The following is a 17,906-nucleotide window of genomic DNA, read 5'->3' as shown; positions in this document are numbered from 1 at the left end:
AAACTATAGAGCGCATCCTTGAAAAAACTTTATCTATTTCATGAAGACGTATCTCTTCCTTTTAAGATTTTATTTACTCACAGTTACAGATCTCTCTCTAAATGACAAATTAAAATATTATTATACTTCATTACATACCCCATCGGCGCCAGTTAGGGTATACAGGATTTTTTCTGGTCCATCTGTCTTTTCTATTTGTTTTTTTTTTCTGTTATAAGAATTTTCAGCTGATCACAGTACTGTTATTCTATTATTAATACGTCAGTATTTCTCTGTGATATAACATATTTCGCTGAACACAATGTAATTGTTTGCTTATATCTTTATTAGGTCTTCAAATGTTACATGCTTTGAAAAAATCTTTTAAATTTTCAAACTGCTATACAGCTTTGTCTGACAGAAAAGTTCCATGGAATCTTATTCCTTGTATACATTTTTGTGATGCCGATAAGGTTGCAGTCCAGACATTCACCCTACCACCAGGTCTAATGTGCCCCAGCAGAGAGTTCCGTTGTAGTTGATCAAGGCATCATCTTACTCCTTTGATAGTTATTTCAGGATGCAGTCTAGACAGTCACCCTACCACCAGGTTTAATGTGCCTAGCAGTGAGTTCCGTTGTAGTTGATCAAGGTACCACCTGTTAAATAGAAGGGACAAATCTACAACAACAAAGGCAAAATGTATCTGTACAAATTCATCACAAGAACAACAAGGAAACTAAATCTAATTATCGTGATGGACACTATCCTATCCCACAACAATACTCTGGGGCATTGGTACGTTACGTCAAGTAATACTGGATTCTAATTGGCTATACACGTGGGTACTAATTGAAGGTACTATTGAAGTGGCGCGAGATGTAGAACGTGAATATATCACTTTTGCATGACGTCATTATAATGTTACGCTTCAACCAATATGACGGACAGATTGTGGTGTGCGGGGATGGTAAAATGTTGCTTTCCTATAGAAGACAGTTTAATAGTTCTATATTGATCTACTTTCAATCATCCTAACACTGAATGTCATTTAAAAACACAGATTTCTGCGGCAATTTATATGTTGTACTTATTATATGACAATATACTGAGTTGCTCCATGACTAATCAGTCAATAGTCTTCTTCTTTGGTTTATCACCATCCGTCAATAGTGACGATTTTAGGTGAGGTGATACGGCTCAGTGGCGCGGGGGAAGGGGTTATATACAGTGCAAACCCTCTTCCCGATGTCTTGGGACCAACCAAATAAATAGTTTATATGGTTGGTCACAACACCAAGGAAAAAATTTTGACTGTTATGGCATGAAACAACCGTTTTGTTTTTACCTGAACCGTAACTTCTGGCGGGAAAGACTTTCGTCGAAAGAATATTTGGGTAAGAGTCGGGTAACAACATAGAAGAATGAAGAAAGCGTTGCTATATGTAGGTGTCTCGTGATGGGATATTGATATCGCCTTCGGCTGGGGCACTATTTCATCCCTTGCGAATACTATAAGACAAAAGTTCACTGACCGATATAGATAAGTAATCTAAGGAGTGTGAGGTATCTGACATTCCACTGCTCTGGCCAGGCAGCAAATTGGATTTGCCATATATAAAGGTCAATTGGAAATCACAGTAATTGATGACCACATCATGACGTTACATGGCATTGACTAGGGTGATGTCTCCGTGACCCCACCAACAGTCTTGTGTGTTCTAGGTGATCGAAACAGACCCTAACATGCACACTTAGAGACATACAATTTGAAATCACACCAACTGTTCACAAATAGCAGAACCTCATCACTTTGTCACCGTTACTAGACTTAAAAATATTTACTTACTATCAGGTTGTATGATTTTGGTGAAGACTTTGACGTCAGATGACGTCACACCGTCGTCACGGTAACAAATCTCGGTTCCATACAACCTACACTCCCGTGTGAGGGAGTTGTACGAGAAAGATATACATAAGGTCGCACTGCACTCGATAGCGCATTCCGTTTGAGAATGGACAGTTGACGTCATCAACAGTGACTCAGCATGGTTCTGTTCTAGGGTATTTTTGACCTCTCTGTACTCGAAGTTGGTAGTTGTGTCCACTGAACCTAAACATAACATTGATAACCTTCAAATTACGTCCATCGATGGCAGGTTGATTAATTACTATCCTATTAACAGTCACGGTCATTTAAGTACGGCCTCCCATGTAGGCGGTGTGTTACGTGGGTGAAATACATGCGTGTTTTGGAGCGCTGCAGTATGTTCATGCTGCGACTCTTTATCTTCGTGGAACCTTTCTCTTTTTTATCTATCCATCAAGTACACTCAAAAAAAGGAATGGAACCAACATATACCGCGTAAACGGAAGAGATTATTCTTATTATAGATAATTAAATATAATATCTGGTCATTATAAGTCACCTACAAAATAATGAACTTCAGTATGCCAATCTATATTCTTCAGTATGCCAATCTATATTCTGATATGGCCCTGCAGGTAGGGCGTTAGAATTTTACCTGCTGCCCCTATTGCATGATCGTAAGAGGCGACTAAATTTAGGATCTTATCTTTTCTTTCTTCCTAAATTACTTTATTCTTCCTAACGTCTCCCTTGACACCACCTCACATTTGGCGTTTAGTTGAGCGCTCGCCCCTGTGAGGAAGGCTCTGGGTTCTGTCCCCTGGCCGAGACACACCAAAGTCTATAAAAGTGGTAGTTTCTGCTCCTGCTTAGCGCTCAGCATAACGGGAGTGGGACGACTGGTTCGCCCGTTGTCAGTATAATGTGACCGGGTGGGGTGTGTTGCTTGGTGTCTTCGGCGGCATGTTTCAGTGATATAGCACTATAAAAAGGGCAACAGTTCCACTATACAAGAAGACATAACACGAATATACCGCAGTCTCCCAAAACACGCACCCCGCACAACATACACACAAGCACTGCATACATGGGAGGCCGTCCTTACATGACCATAGCTGTTAATAGGACGTTAATTAATGTTAATTAATCAAACAAACAAACAAACAAATATTCTGATAGAAATGTTCACAATCACCATTTAGCTATGGCTAAGTAGTAGCAGAATCTATCTGTTGTGTGGACTATGGTGTATCTAGGCTAGGGGACAGAACCAATTCCTTACAGGTGTCGGATATACGATTGGCAGCCGGTTGTGAGAATGAAAACAAAACGCCTGCATTCACACCATGCATCTTACTTTTATCATTATTTTCTTTTTCTTCATACAAATACCATCTCCTATCTAAAAAAATCACATACAGAGAGGTAATTACAAACACCATATGCTCGGACGAGTTATCTCCCTCTTATGACACCCACGGGTATACTCGAGGTAACGTTTTTCGTGGACGTAAAAAGTTGGGCTTTTAAAAAAGCAGAAATAAAGAAATTAAATTCATCTAGTAATACAACTCTTTGATTCCAAACATACATAGCTATGATCAGGAGCTATTGCTGATACGCTAGTTCTAATGTACTGTACAACTCATCGCGACTAAGACATTTTTCTTTCCTACTCGTTCTCATCTGAAATTTGATCTGGGAAGGTTACCTAAGATAAGCTCTATCCTGCTGACCCCCTTTAACTTGTTTGACAATTTGGCTTTTCTTAAAAACAGAAGAAGAGTTACTGTCGGTACAAGAAGCTGCCTTAACCTGTTATAAAACTGGTGAAAACGTTATCCTATCAACATGACAAGTTATACCATTACCATGAGCTCTATATACTGAACAAATCTGTATGTAATCCCATCCTTGTTAATCCTATTCATTCTACGTTGACTCTTTTGTGTCACTCTTCCCTTACTTATATTATAAAACTGTTTCCTTATATGAGGATTTGTATAAGGAATACCATGACCGCCCCCGTCACAGGATCAAATAGTTTTCGTTGTTTCCTTGGTCGGCTAAAAGAAAACCCTCTCCGCCTTTAGGGTTTCATTTTGTAACCTCGGACATCTTATCTTTGTGCTTTTCGGTATAAAAAAGAATAGATAAAATTGCATCTGCTTCTAAAAATGTCTTTAATAACCTGGATGAATATATTACGCTGCGATAAGAAAGTTTATTTTCATTTACGTCCCTATTCCCTCCCCCACCGAATTGTATACCTGTCTCTGTTGTAACGTGGGCTGTAGACTCTGGGATCTGGAAGGTGGATGACGTTGAGTCTGGAAACATAGGTGTATATGGCTATTAGTTCTACATACAACTGCCAATGAGAGTTAGCTCCCGTGGTACGACTTCGGGATCTCTAAACTTTTTGCGCACGTCACTCAACATTTCTACGATAATTCTCAGATAGTTTATGTCATATTATTTTATTTTCTATTATCGTTTTTAAATATGAGAAATATAGTAATTCTGATCAAAATAAGATAACCGAGGATGCGGGATTTTATATTGATCAGTTTTTTTACCATTTTCTGACATTCTTTAAAAACAGTTTTAATATAACTTGTAAGATATGCTTTCACTTTAACTGCAAGACATTCCATGGTTTGAATAAAAGGGGAAATGTGATCTTGAAAAATACGCATTTTGAAATTAATTAATGAAATTGTGATTAAACTTTACAGTTAGATGCATTCCTGACGATGATATTTCTGCAGTCATAAAGTTACCGGTAACGTCTTGCAAATATTTAAATATTTTAGAATGACCCTGGCTGTTAATAGGACGTTAAACTAATCAAACAAATTAAATATTTTAGGCCTGAAAACAACTCCTCTTAAATTGCGTTACAGAAGATGGTGTTCAAGCTAATGTTAAAAATAAAACTACCTTCATAAATATGTCAAAATGTCATACTTTGTTAAATAATTGATTTGATCGTGTACTTTATATCTAAGTCAGTCATTTTTTTAGATTTTGAATGGAAAATTTAATTTTTTAAATAATTATTTACACAAAAAATGACACTTTTTGGAAAAAGGAAAACGAAATATTGCTCTTTGACATCTCATTTCACCCTATTTAAAAGGGTGTCCACAATTTTTGCCCTGCATTAAAATACTCTCGAGACATTTTCTTTATATGTATAAATTAGCTTTAAGATAAAAATCCGGGAAAACTGGTTTTGGTTGATTTATTTATAGCGAGTGCAGGTAGCAGTAGAATTCTGTTTTGTCAATATACCTAGCTAAACATCTCCAGTTTAAAATTTCACAGTCCAATTTAGTGACAATAAGCGTAAAGTAATAATTTTGGGTGCTAAATATAATCGTAACAGTTTCAAAAATATTCGTTGCCATGGTAACAAAATGGAGGCCTATAACTGGCTGCAATTTAGATAATATCAGATTGAAGTGATATCATGGTATCATGGTATCACTTTCTAAAAGATTGTTGCCATGGTAACAAAATGGAGGCCTCTGATTTGTTAAATTTAGATATTGTCAGATTTAAGTTTAAATTGGTATAATATTGGAATAATAACACTTTCGATTTTTTTGAATATTTGGTTTCCATGGTAACAAAATGCATGACTCTTATTGGTTGATATTTAGATAATTTTAGATATGAGTGAAAATTCTTACATTTGGGCTACGAGGAATGCCAAACACGATAGTTACAATTTGAAATACTTTTTTGTCATGATAACAAAATAAAGGGCTCTGATTGGTCAAAATTAAGATTGTAGCCTTGGTGGTGTTGGTATTCTTCTTAGTTTAAACATATTTTATTTGAAAATCAAATGCAATTCTGATCCACTCTCTAATCTAGGGGTCGCGGTGGCCGAGTGGTTAAGATGTCCCGACATGAAGGTCACAATATACTGAAAACAGATATCGGTCAGTCCTTATGACCATCGATAAATACTCTTTCTTTCAAAGTTATCATTTCCGATTTTTAGTACAACAACTTACCATACGGATGTTCAACACAGGTGAAGTTGACCTCCAGGTAGCTATATTTCTCCGGACAGGGATCGACGAATAAATTATTGGAAGCCGATATTAGACATGTTGTTTGCGCGTCACATATTGAGCGGATTTGTTCCTTTACATCTGTGCCACATCCAATGCTCTCCATTTGAGTGTGGGGACACGTAACCCGATCAAATCGGCCGTATCTAGCACCGTGTATTAGTATTCCTGTCTTACAACGTAATATCCTTACTGTATTCTCACAGACATATAAGACCTCAAGTCCTGAAATGAGATATAATCGGCGGTATATTTAATTACACCAGTAAATTAATTGAAGCTTTATTGACAATATGAATGTAAATTGAATTAATGGAAAAAGATACCAACTGTTATGCGCAAAGACTATTATGTTAAACCTGATAATGCAAGTTAAAAAATTATTAAAATGGTTTTGAAAAAAAATAAAGATACCTGTATTTCAAGAATCGTTTATGAGACATTTTCCTGTCGAGGACAGCCGAACGAACGACAACTATCAAGGAGAGACACGTGTCGATATACGTGTAAAATCTAGTGTACATATTAAAGTGTTTCATTAGCTCGTATTGGACATTCATGTAATACTTCAATGAAACTTTGTCAGGTGAGTGCAGTGTTTATTTTCAATTTTACATTCTTATTTGCAATATCGGGGCATGTGTATCTGAGACAACAGTTTAGAATGACGTGCGTGTGTCTAGTACCGTGCTTTATATAGGGGGTTGGTCAGTGACGGTAACTAAGCAGAGCAAATATAAAAATGGCTGCCACTTCCTAGGATACGACACTGTCATAACAAGGGGATGTCTCAGAAACAATTTTCGAAAAAAAAATCCTTACATATTTTTTTTTTAATTTTAAATGCATGCTTTTAAACTTGCATTGTCAGCTTTAATAATAAATATGATATATCCTAAAGAAGCTTCCTAATAATAGGCTGATCAAACACTGCGTTTGCTCCATGTTTAATCTTTCTAACGTGAGAGAACAGTTCAGCTTTGATGTTAAGAAAATATTTCAGCGATTAAATTCTCCTGTTTAATCAGATGACAAAAGCTACAGATGTATGACGTCTTGATGGCTAATGCAACCCAATAACTGTCTAAAAGCCAAATCAATATATCACCAAATTCTATCAAATGATTTAATGTATAAACTTACAAGCTTACCTATTTCATAATTCACAATATTTATTATTTATTAAAATTAAAGCGAACTAGTCACCAAATGATTTATGAAAACGTCATAATGTACACTCACATCAAAATGTATCAAATGCTTATAGATTACAATTTACTAGTAAATTTAATGTCATTTATTGATATTCGTGATAAATTACGTTTAAGCATATACACATACTACTACCAATTGTTTTTCGCTAAACTCAGAGAATTCACTGTGCACACACTGATGACCGTAATGTATATTATGGTCATCACAGATGGATGCCAGCGAAATCGGTAAGTGGCTGATTTTGATGGTTTGCGATGACGATAAAGTTTTCCATTGCTCTTCGAAGGAAGAGTTTAACCTGCTGCATCTGAAAATCATATCGGTTTACACTGAAAGTGTATACTTTCAACGCAATTGACCCCCAAAAATATCTCCGAGATGACCGTTATATCAAAACATGATGACCGTAATATTGAGAGCTAATGATCGAAAGGATGACCGTAATATTTCATAATTTTTGTAACAAATACTTTAATTTTTCCTTTGCTGGCCCTTGCATTAATGTTATAGGACCTTGTCGAAACATGTGCAATAACACTCTTGTAACGTCATAGTTTCGTTTGAGGTTAATATGCGACTCGCGCTATGGTCCTTGTACATGTAACAAAAGCGGAAACTGATATATGTATAGGTAAATCGCACACTCGTGGCTATGTAATACTGTGAAAGTGGATATAATAACAAATATTTATTTTTTGCGATTTAAATGTGTAAACATTTCGTTGCATCCTCGATACTCCAGGGGTTCCGATCACATACGATCTCTACACCCCTGGACTATCTCATAGTAAAACTGGAGGCAACAGAACAGAAAAGGTAATTTAGTCCTTTGATGCACATCAAAAGAGCCGTATAACGGTACGCTGTGGTGGGCTGTGTAACTTTAAAGTTTGGCGTCGCTCTCTGTTTAGTCTTCAAATGGAATTATCAATGGGGACAACCTACGTCACCGCAAGTTATATCGGGCACACAAAACAATGAAAAAACGCCCGCTTAAAGATGAAAATCGGCTGAAATTATGACATAAAAGCAATGCATCTTCTAAACCTATCGTGCGTCAAAGACAGTGTATTGTTAGAGATCTATGAAGCTATTAAATATCGCCAAACTAGCTCAGATAATGCAAACACCTCAACACAATATTTTTCGACAGCAGGGATATCGGTCACATTTTATTCAATAAAACGTTAAAAGTTGTAAATAAATAAATTTTGCTGTCACAAAACCGTCCCGTTTACTAATATGTAATATATGACTATTGAAAGAAACTATTTCATTCATTATATCTGCTAGTGGAGAAACATAGACGGTGCTTAATTAGAAATTATGAAAGTGATATCGGTCACACTTAGACCTTTAGGGGTAACGGTCACATCCAAAGTTGCGAAAACTGAATATTACAGCATTGTACATGTAGTCGTTATTTACGCATTCACGCAACAATGGATACCCCGTCAAAATACTTTTATTGAATTGATCTTTTAAACCCACCATCAGCAAATGGTTAGCGAGCTATAAAAATAGCCTTCCCCTCATTGTTCGTCATCCGTCCGTCTTTTATTTCTGTTATTTCTCTGAAAATACTGGAGGGGTTTCATATGTAGATCAAGTTATGTATAATATATTTCGGAATCAATCCAAAATCGATTTATTTCGATACCGTTACATGTATTTGCCAGAGAGTATTAAGGATCTTTTTTTAAATTTTATGTTTAGAAAGTAATCTTTCTTGATTCTAATAGATGGACTTGTTGCTATGGTTCAAATTCAAAATGTGAGCTTAATACTTAATGAACCTTTCTGGAATTTTATAAGTACTACATGTATCGCTCTCTTTACTCTTGTTGTGCATAATGCACCAATTGGAAAACGCGGTAGTCGACAACTTGAAGTTCGTTTAGACATACAATTATCAAATATCTTGTTCGATATAGACATTTTGATAATCATTTTTAACATAGGATTGTATTTATTACTGCTCATTTTTGAGACAGATAAGATTACAAAATAATGAATATTTGGCTATCTTGAAAATATTTGACTACCACGGTACTTCATAGCATTCATATACATATATTTACTTTTTCACTGCACCCCTCATATGTATACTTACCATTCGCATTTGACATTCAGGGGTGCATAATCTGCTATCCGCTTATTTTCATGCGATGTCATAATTTTTGTGCCATCGATCACAGAAAATGGCTGTTTCGTCCTTGACGAATTGATTTTTCTTTATAGATACAATTATCATATAAGTGTTATCAAATGAAAATATATTCATTAAATTGCATTCATTTGACAATTAGGGGAGTATGAATGCCAACTGGACATCTGTTAATTCAACATGAAGCGCTAAAGATATTGGGCCAACATGTTATTTTGACCGTTCTTGTCAACTGATTTGCTTTTATAATTTGTTTGCATATGATCATTTGTGCTATTGTTATTAAGTTATATTCTAAGTACATTTTCAATCGTTATTGTGTGTTAAATCTGTGGAGAAATTATTAGTGAACTGACATGTAGAACTGTACTAACGCTATCAGATAAAAACCCTCAGTGATCCTGTGTATCATGTATTCACGTATTTATGTAGTGTGCTTTTCCTTTTGTTTACATCGGATGCCTTTACATCTTTAAGTTTTATGTAGTTTCTTGTACATTGTCAATGCGAAGTTTTTAATTTATAGTTACTTTAACACAGAAACGTACTTCAAAATACAAAAATGTAGTACAATGGTACTTCATGGAGATGTAATTTGTCTGCTTGGTAAGGGTTGCCTCAGTCCTACTTTGCTTCAGCAAACATTCCACGCAAAGTTAATGCAAGAACAAAGGGTGTGTACAAATACATGTAAAGACAAAAACGAAACAATATGCACAGTTCGAATAACCAATGTATTCAGCAAAAAAATAGTTACGATAATAGTTAATGATGTATCATGTATCTCGGTAGTATTTCCTCTTTACCTGAATGATTAGTTAGGGAAAACAACGCTGCAATAAACCATTTCAAAATCTTTGGATGTGACCGTTACCCTGTGAACGACACCCTTTTTAAAAACAACAAAACACCAACTAGGTTATACAGGTATGTCACTTTTGTAGCGGATAAAATGAACGATAGCTACTACTTGAAATATAAGGTATTTTATTTCAGTAAAAAACAGTAAAGTTAAAAAAAAAAAAAGAAAAAAAAGATGTGACCGTTACCCCTAAAGTTCTAAGTGTGACCGATATCACTTTCATAATTTCTAATTAAGCACCGTATATGATTCTCCACTAGCAGATATAATGAATGAAATATTTTCTTCCAGTCATATATTACATATTAGTAAACGGGACAGTTTTGTGGCAGCAAAATTTATTTTTTGCAATTTATCACGTTTTAGTGAATAAAATGTGACCGATATCCCTGCTGTCGAAAAATATTGTGCCGAGGTGTTTGCATAATCTGAGCTAGTTTGACGATATCTAATAATTTCACAGAGTCTCTAACAATACACTGTCTTTGACGCCCGATAGGTTTAGAAGATGCATTGCTTTTATGTCATAATTTCAGCCGATTTTCATCTTGAAGCGGGCGTTTTTCATTGTTTTTGTGTGCCCGATATCACTTCCGGTAACGTAGGTTGTCCCCACTGAATTATGCTGGCTTGTGATTGGTTCAGATTGTTTCCTCTGGGCTGCTTTCATTTTTTTACTATGAAATAATCCAGGGATGTAAAGATCGTAAGTGATCGGAACCCCTGGAGTATCGAGGATGCCATATTTGATGACCGTAATATATATTACGGTCACCAGTGTATGCACAGTGAGAATTGATACTGGATCTAGAATCCGATGAAATGTTACATATAAATGCTCTTCATACAGAATGCAGCGTACCTAGCACAAGTAACACAATGATAATTATCCCTTTGAGATACATCTGACTGATACCCTAATACTAGGGTCCTGGATACTACAACTAAAAGGCAAGTCTTCGCCATCTAAAGACCATTGATTCCTTATGTCAGAACCGAACACCAACTCCTTGCATTTTTAGTTTTTTTGGCGATCTGCCCGAACCTGAGGCTACCAACATACTTTCATATAACCCCGCGTACTCGTGTACAAATTACAACGTAAAACTGCAAAAACTTTTAAAATTATGTTGACTGCGTATACCTGCAATACCTCTGACATCATATGTTTACAGGAGTACTGGCTTTGTCAATCATGAATTTCTCAACGTATCCAAACAAAAACAAGAAAAAATATTCGGGTGGACAGGAAAGGCAGTAGATCAACATACCCTATACCACCTACAGTATCTTCAAGGTTTATTTGTAGTACACTCAGATTTTTGTGTTATGTGTCCATAACATAAAAAATGCATCCACATCAATCCTTATATAAATTAAGTGAATGCGATTAGCTGGATATGGTGAAGTGATTGCCTTCAAATAGAGAAAAAAAATACGAAAATTCATTGTCCCATTATTGCATAGTTAAAAAAAAAGATATATATCAAATGTATTGATGAATTATATAATACACAATGAAATACCGATGTACAGCACTGTACGTCGTCGACCAGTCTAAGTATTAAAAAGAGTTTGCAAAACGGGACTTGTACCATGGGAATCAGCATATTGACATATTGGTTCTCTTCCTTAAACATGCATAAATTATCAACCTGACTTTGTATTTGTGCGTGGGATCATGTAATACAACGTGATGTAACCATGATATGCGTATGTCATACAATCAACAGATTTATGGATTATGCATATTGCTAGCAGGACGACAATTCATTGTATTCAGTCCAAGGGTATAACCTAACCCTATCTACGTTTTTTGAGGGACTCCAGATGTTACATTCTTAGTTCACGCAAAGAAATGGGCCCAGCATATAAAACTTCCTCAGACAGTTCTTTTACCCAAGTTTATGTAAAAATATATACTTGAGCAAAATATCTGTCTGAGAATAGTTTTATGTGCCGGGCCCAGGTAATTTAAGTTTCTGACCTTTTAGAAACGTTGTTATCCAAGTAGTTATGTTATATGAATGTAACTTACTGATAAGTTGATTATGCGGAACTGTATCGAAAGGTTATTTATAGTACTGCATACATGGGAGGCCGTATTTACATGAACCTGGCTGTTAAAAGGACGTAAAATAATCAATCAAACAAACAAATATATGCTTACACAATCTATGTTTTGACCTTTATCTAGAGCTTCTGCCCATTTAACCAAAACAAAAGATGTTGATCTCCCCGGAAGGAAGCTTTTAATACTGTCTCTTCGAGCCATGCAGGTAGGGTATTATAATTGCACCAATCTTATTAAAATACAGATTCTTATAACCACTCCGTTAAATAGAGGATCTGAGAACATCCCATAAAGGGTCAAGTCCAAATGACCTTTCTACCACGTGTACTTCAGATCACATACATATTCTACACATTGTTACGTCAGTTGATAACGTCATTTCGTCCCAGCATACATATAAATTTAGTATTATTGTGCTCTTTGGACAATGACTACGTACACCAGAATAATTCGGACAGCTTTTTCATACTATTTCGTCCAAAGTCAAGATTCTGGCAGTGTCAATTTGATTGGCCATTTCCAAAGGTCATCTGGACGTGACCCCTAATGGGATGTTGTCAGATCCTCTTACCAAACGTAGTGATAATAAGGACGTATATTTTAATCAGATTGGAATTGTACCTGCTGCCCCTATTGCATGATCGTAAAAGGTAACTAAATTTAGGATCTTATCTTTTCTCTTCTTCCTAATTGACTTTGTGTTTCCTAATGCCTCCCTAAGCACCGCCTCACTTTTGGCCTTTGGTTAAGTGTTCGCCCCTGTGGGGAAGGCTCTGGGTTCAGTCCCCTGGCCGAGACACACCAAAGTCTATAATAGTGGTAGTTTCTGTTCCCGCTTAGCGCTCAGCAAACAGGGAGTGGGACGACTAGTGCGCCCGTTGTCAGTATAATGTGACCGGGTGGGATGTGATGCTTTGTGTCTTCGGCGGCATGCTCCAGTGAAATAGCACTATAAAAAGGACAACAGTTCCACTATACAAGAAGACACATCACGAACAGTCCGCAGTCTCCCAAAACACGCACTTCACACACGCTACATGGGAGGCCGTCCTTACATGACCCTAGCTGTTAATAGGACGTTAATTAAATCAAACAAACAAACAAACAAAGTAAACTTGACCCCCTCCCCAGGCGGATACTATTTTTTCCTATGAAAATTGAGCAGAAAATGCTCATAAATGTATTTCCCTATATAAAATATAGTAAACTTGACCCCCTCACCAGGTGAGACTCAAGGGTCATATAATTTCCAATTATTGTAAAGGACCTTAAGACCTTTCCATTTATGAAAAGTATTTGATTCTACCATTTCCAGAATTCCAAAAGAATTTTTTTAAGTTTTAGCATATTTGACTCCGCCCCTAAGGCCTCTGGAGGTTAGTCATGGAAAATTTGTTAATAGGATTCAATAGACATACTGATAGTTCTGACAACCTTTGACTGATTTCATGTGAAAAATGACCAAATAATGTTCACAAACGTGTTTTCCCTATATAAACTATAGTAAATTCACCCCCTTCCCAAACGAGAAACGAGAGACCCCAGAGTCATATAATTCACAATCTTTGAAAAGGACGTTTAGAACTTTCTATCTATGAAGAATATTTTATGCTACCACGTCTGTGAGTGGAGAAGAAGGTTTTTGAAATTTTAAGTCAATTTTACATCTCTGCAATGGCCTCTCCCATAGCCCTCCCCTTCCCTGTGGTATGGGGACCATATAGTTCACAATTTTGATTTATGCCTTAGAAGGTTTAAGCAAAATTTAATTGAATATGCTTGTTTGTGGACACACGACGTACGACGACGGACAAAAGGCGATTAAAATAGGTCGATTGAGACTTCGTCTCAGTTGACCGAAAAACTACGAATCTCTAACACTCGGCAAGCTTCGGGTTAGTCGTAAATCTCCTCCTTGCGAAGATATTTCTCTGTCCTACCCTCAAGGTAGGGAACGATTCTATTATTTTCCATACCTGACGGGGTAATCCTGTTGTTGTTGGGGGAAATATAACTGTTTTACCGCGTTAGGGGTACAGCGAATGTTCTGGCATATTGCAGTAAAACCAACTGATCTAATTTCCAATAAAACTGGATGTTTCCATTATATGAGCAAATTTTAATGTTCTCTTAGACTGCAGGGTCTCTTAAACATGTTATGGAAAGAAGCGGAAAACTGCCCAATATGTGGCTGAGAAAACTGAATCAAAGTCCGTTTTGTCTCTGCCACGTATTATGATATAAAATCTTATAATAATTATAAATTTCAGTATAACTTATAATATACAGTCATACATGGTGTTTTAGCTATAGCAATGCCTTACCTATTCAATGACGAAAAATTTGACTTACCCCTGCACAGAGCGATTAGGAACAGACTACCACGAAGTACCAATGATACCATCGAAGTTGTCATCATATCTGTGTTCATCCAATCCTCTGATAGAAATGTGCAATCATCTCATGACACTGTCTGTTTAATCCTCTATATGCCAATGGTTTTTTCAATGTCGTTCGCAATATTTAGATGTTGATTGGATGGCTGTATTAGCCAATGAACATTCGAATTGCTGAATAAAAATACCAAATACGTTTGTTTATTAATAATTTACAGATAAACAGCAAACATAATAGATGAATAAAAACACTTGATTGTTGGCCGGTACAGTACTAGCTGAGAGAACTTTACTAATCCTACCTTAAATATGGGGTTGATTAGTTTGTTATCTCACCTGTCCCGAAGTTCCGGGGAGCTTATCACATGGCGCGGCGTCCGTCTGTCAACATTTCCTTTAAATCACTATTAGTAATAGAACTCTACACGGATTGTAATCAAATTTGGTCAGAAATATCCTTGGGGTAGGGGAACAGAGTTTGTATAAATTTTGGCTCTGACAGCTTTGGGCATTACCTGGCATTACAAAGCAGGTTAGCGATACAGGCCCCCTGGGTCCCTTGTTTATGTTCTGTTAATATCTAGGACCATTTAAGGTTTCGACCATGTTCAAACTAGTGATATTCGGTATGCTTTATGATCACTTCTTTGTCCATCTAAGAAGTGATATTTAGACATACAGTATATTACTATTTCAAACAAAGGCTAATATATTTTACATTTGACGTAGATGACCTTGTTAAAACTAGTGATTTTGTGTATGCCTATACATCACTTTTTATGTGTACTTGAACATAACTTAGTTGATATAACGTGTCTATGTATCCGTCCTAACATTAGATATTACTGTTGACTCGTTTATGTTGTGTTGTTTTTTAAAAAAAATGTTGGGTTTTTTTTTTTTTGGGGGGGTTGGGGGGAGGAGGAGAGGCCGCGGTGGCCGAGTTAAGACGTCCCGACATATTACTACAAGCCCTCCACCTCTGGGTGTGGGTTATAATCCCATGTGTTCGGTGGTTTTTCTCCGGGTACTCCACCAACAAATTGGTACGTCCTTACAGGACCCTGACTGTTAATAGTACATTAAACTAACAAAATAAAAAACAATTAATTTTGGCAAACTATGCAAAAAATTGTACATTTAAGTTTTACCTCCCCAGTATGCGATATGTTTAAGTGAATGTCTGTATATTGTGGAAGGAGTGGCCGCGGTGGCCGAGTGGTTAAGATGTCTCGACATATTACCACATGCCCTCCACCTCTGGGTCATGAGTTCGAATCTCTTGTGGGGCAGTTGCCAGGTACTGGTCCGATCATTCCGTGTTTCCCCCACCAATAAACTTGACACGTCCTAACATGACCCCGGCTATTAATAAGAACTAATATCCAAAACCATAATGTGTTGAAGACTGCGGTTTATTCGTGTTGTGGCATCTTGTAATAGCGGAAAGTCTCGTCCATATCAAAGTGCTATCGTACTGCAGCATGCCGTCGCCGTCAGAGACACCCATCCGGTCACTTTATATGGCCAACGTCACACCAGTCGTTCCTCTCCCTGTATGCTGAATACGTAGTTGCAGAAACTATGGCGTGTCTCGGTCAGGGGAGAGAACAAAGTATCTTCCTCAGAGGGGCGAGTTATTTCCTAAATGTGAATCGGTGTCATGAGGGAGTTATTAAAATGTCAGTTAGGAAGAAGAAAAATGATAGGATCCTGAAGTATGATTTTTTTATCGTGCATTAGTACATCACGTTACATAATACTGGTTTCTTATTGGCTACACACATGGCTACTATTTGCAATAGTGCCCGGGAAACCGGAGCACTATCGTATTGGCGCGAAATTGAACGTGAATGTATTCTACGTCACCATTACATGACGTCATTATAACGTTGCGCTTCGCCCAAGACGTCAAGATAGCGGACAGGCTGTTGTGTGCGGGGATGGAAGCAAATGTTGCATTTCTAAAAAAAGACAGTTACTTATGTTCTATATTGATCTACTTTTAAATCTTGTTGAAGCTTAATCCCATTTTATAGAATTACAGATTTCCTCATAGTATTGTCTCGTGATGGGATAGTGCCCTCGCCTTCGGCTCGGGCACTATTCCATCCCTCGTCAATACTATGAGGCAATAGTGCCCTCTCAACCAGGCCATAATAGATAAATATGGGCAGCATGTATTATTCTAGCGCCCTACCTGTTGGGCCGTTTCCTCATATAGTCAGTTCAGGACCATTCTCTTTGCTTTAATGGTCTCATTAAAGCTACGTCCTTTAGTGCATTGTTTACTTGTAAACAACTATCACATCCTTTGTTTAGGTGTCATTAATTTTGCATTTATTTTAAAACCTAAATAATGAATGATTCAATGGATGACTTCTTATAGAAACTTTACTCCGAAAAAAGCTATCAAGCCTTTGTTTTGTAAATTACTTTGTATCGACCACAATTTTTATCATATTTACTAGGCACATGTTATAAGACCATTTCTCCTTAAAACAAAGAGTTTGGTGGTCTGGGACCCGACATTTAACACATTGCCGTGAGGCTGGCGTTAATGATAAGGAAAATGGCCAGTTTCCAACGAGAGGATGGTGTTCTTGTTCTGTTGCTTCTGATATGTTCAGGTGAGAATACATGTTTATTTATAATAATATTATATATCATGCCCCTCGTAGCTTTGAAGGCATTTTGAGAAAAAATAAAAAATCGAGAATTATTATCAATCATGTGTTTTACAATGTTTAATAGTACATTGTTTTACAATGTTAAATAGTACATTAAATCAGCCGATGTTTTACAATGTTTAATAGGACATCATATCAACCAATGTTTTCCGATATTAAATAGAACATAGTTTCACAATGTTAAATAGTACATTATATCAACCAATGTTTTGCAATGTTTAATAGTACATTATATCAGTCAATCTTACAATGTTTAATTATCAGACAAAGAATTGTTTTTAGCTTTAGTCATGGCGCAGCGTCTGTCTGTCCGTCGGTCATCATTTCCTTTAAAACGCTACTTGTCCTAAAGTTCTGCATGGATTGTAATAAAATTTAGCCAGAAGCATCGTTGAGGAAAGTGGAACAGAGCTTGTATAAATTTTGACTCTAACCCCCAGGGGCAGAAGGGACGAGGCCTAATAAGGGAAATACAGGTAAATCCTTTAAATCACTACTTGTCATAGAGTTCCACATGGATTGTAACCAAATTTGGCCAGAAATATCCTTGGGCTAAAGGGAACAA

General features: G+C 36.7%; 1 protein-coding gene across 1 annotated transcript; it reads right to left on the bottom strand.

The window, feature by feature from the left end:
- Positions 1-304: 304 nt before the first annotated feature.
- Positions 305-14,824, bottom strand: LOC138310810 (adhesion G protein-coupled receptor L1-like). The gene is made up of 5 exons (XM_069252134.1): positions 14,608-14,824; positions 5,878-6,162; positions 4,120-4,179; positions 1,829-2,092; positions 305-638 (listed from the first exon to the last, which is right to left on the bottom strand). Exons 1-5 carry the CDS (start codon positions 14,684-14,686, stop codon positions 601-603), a joined length of 726 nt encoding a protein of 241 aa, XP_069108235.1. The 5' UTR covers positions 14,687-14,824; the 3' UTR covers positions 305-600.
- Between the last annotated feature and the right edge of the window lie 3,082 nt (positions 14,825-17,906).

Source organism: Argopecten irradians, chromosome 16 (genome assembly GCF_041381155.1).
Source record: "Argopecten irradians isolate NY chromosome 16, Ai_NY, whole genome shotgun sequence".
Classification (NCBI taxonomy): Eukaryota; Metazoa; Mollusca; class Bivalvia; order Pectinida; family Pectinidae; genus Argopecten; species Argopecten irradians.
The sequence above is the reverse complement of the archived record's forward strand: the minus strand, read 5'-3'. Positions and strand labels throughout refer to the sequence as shown.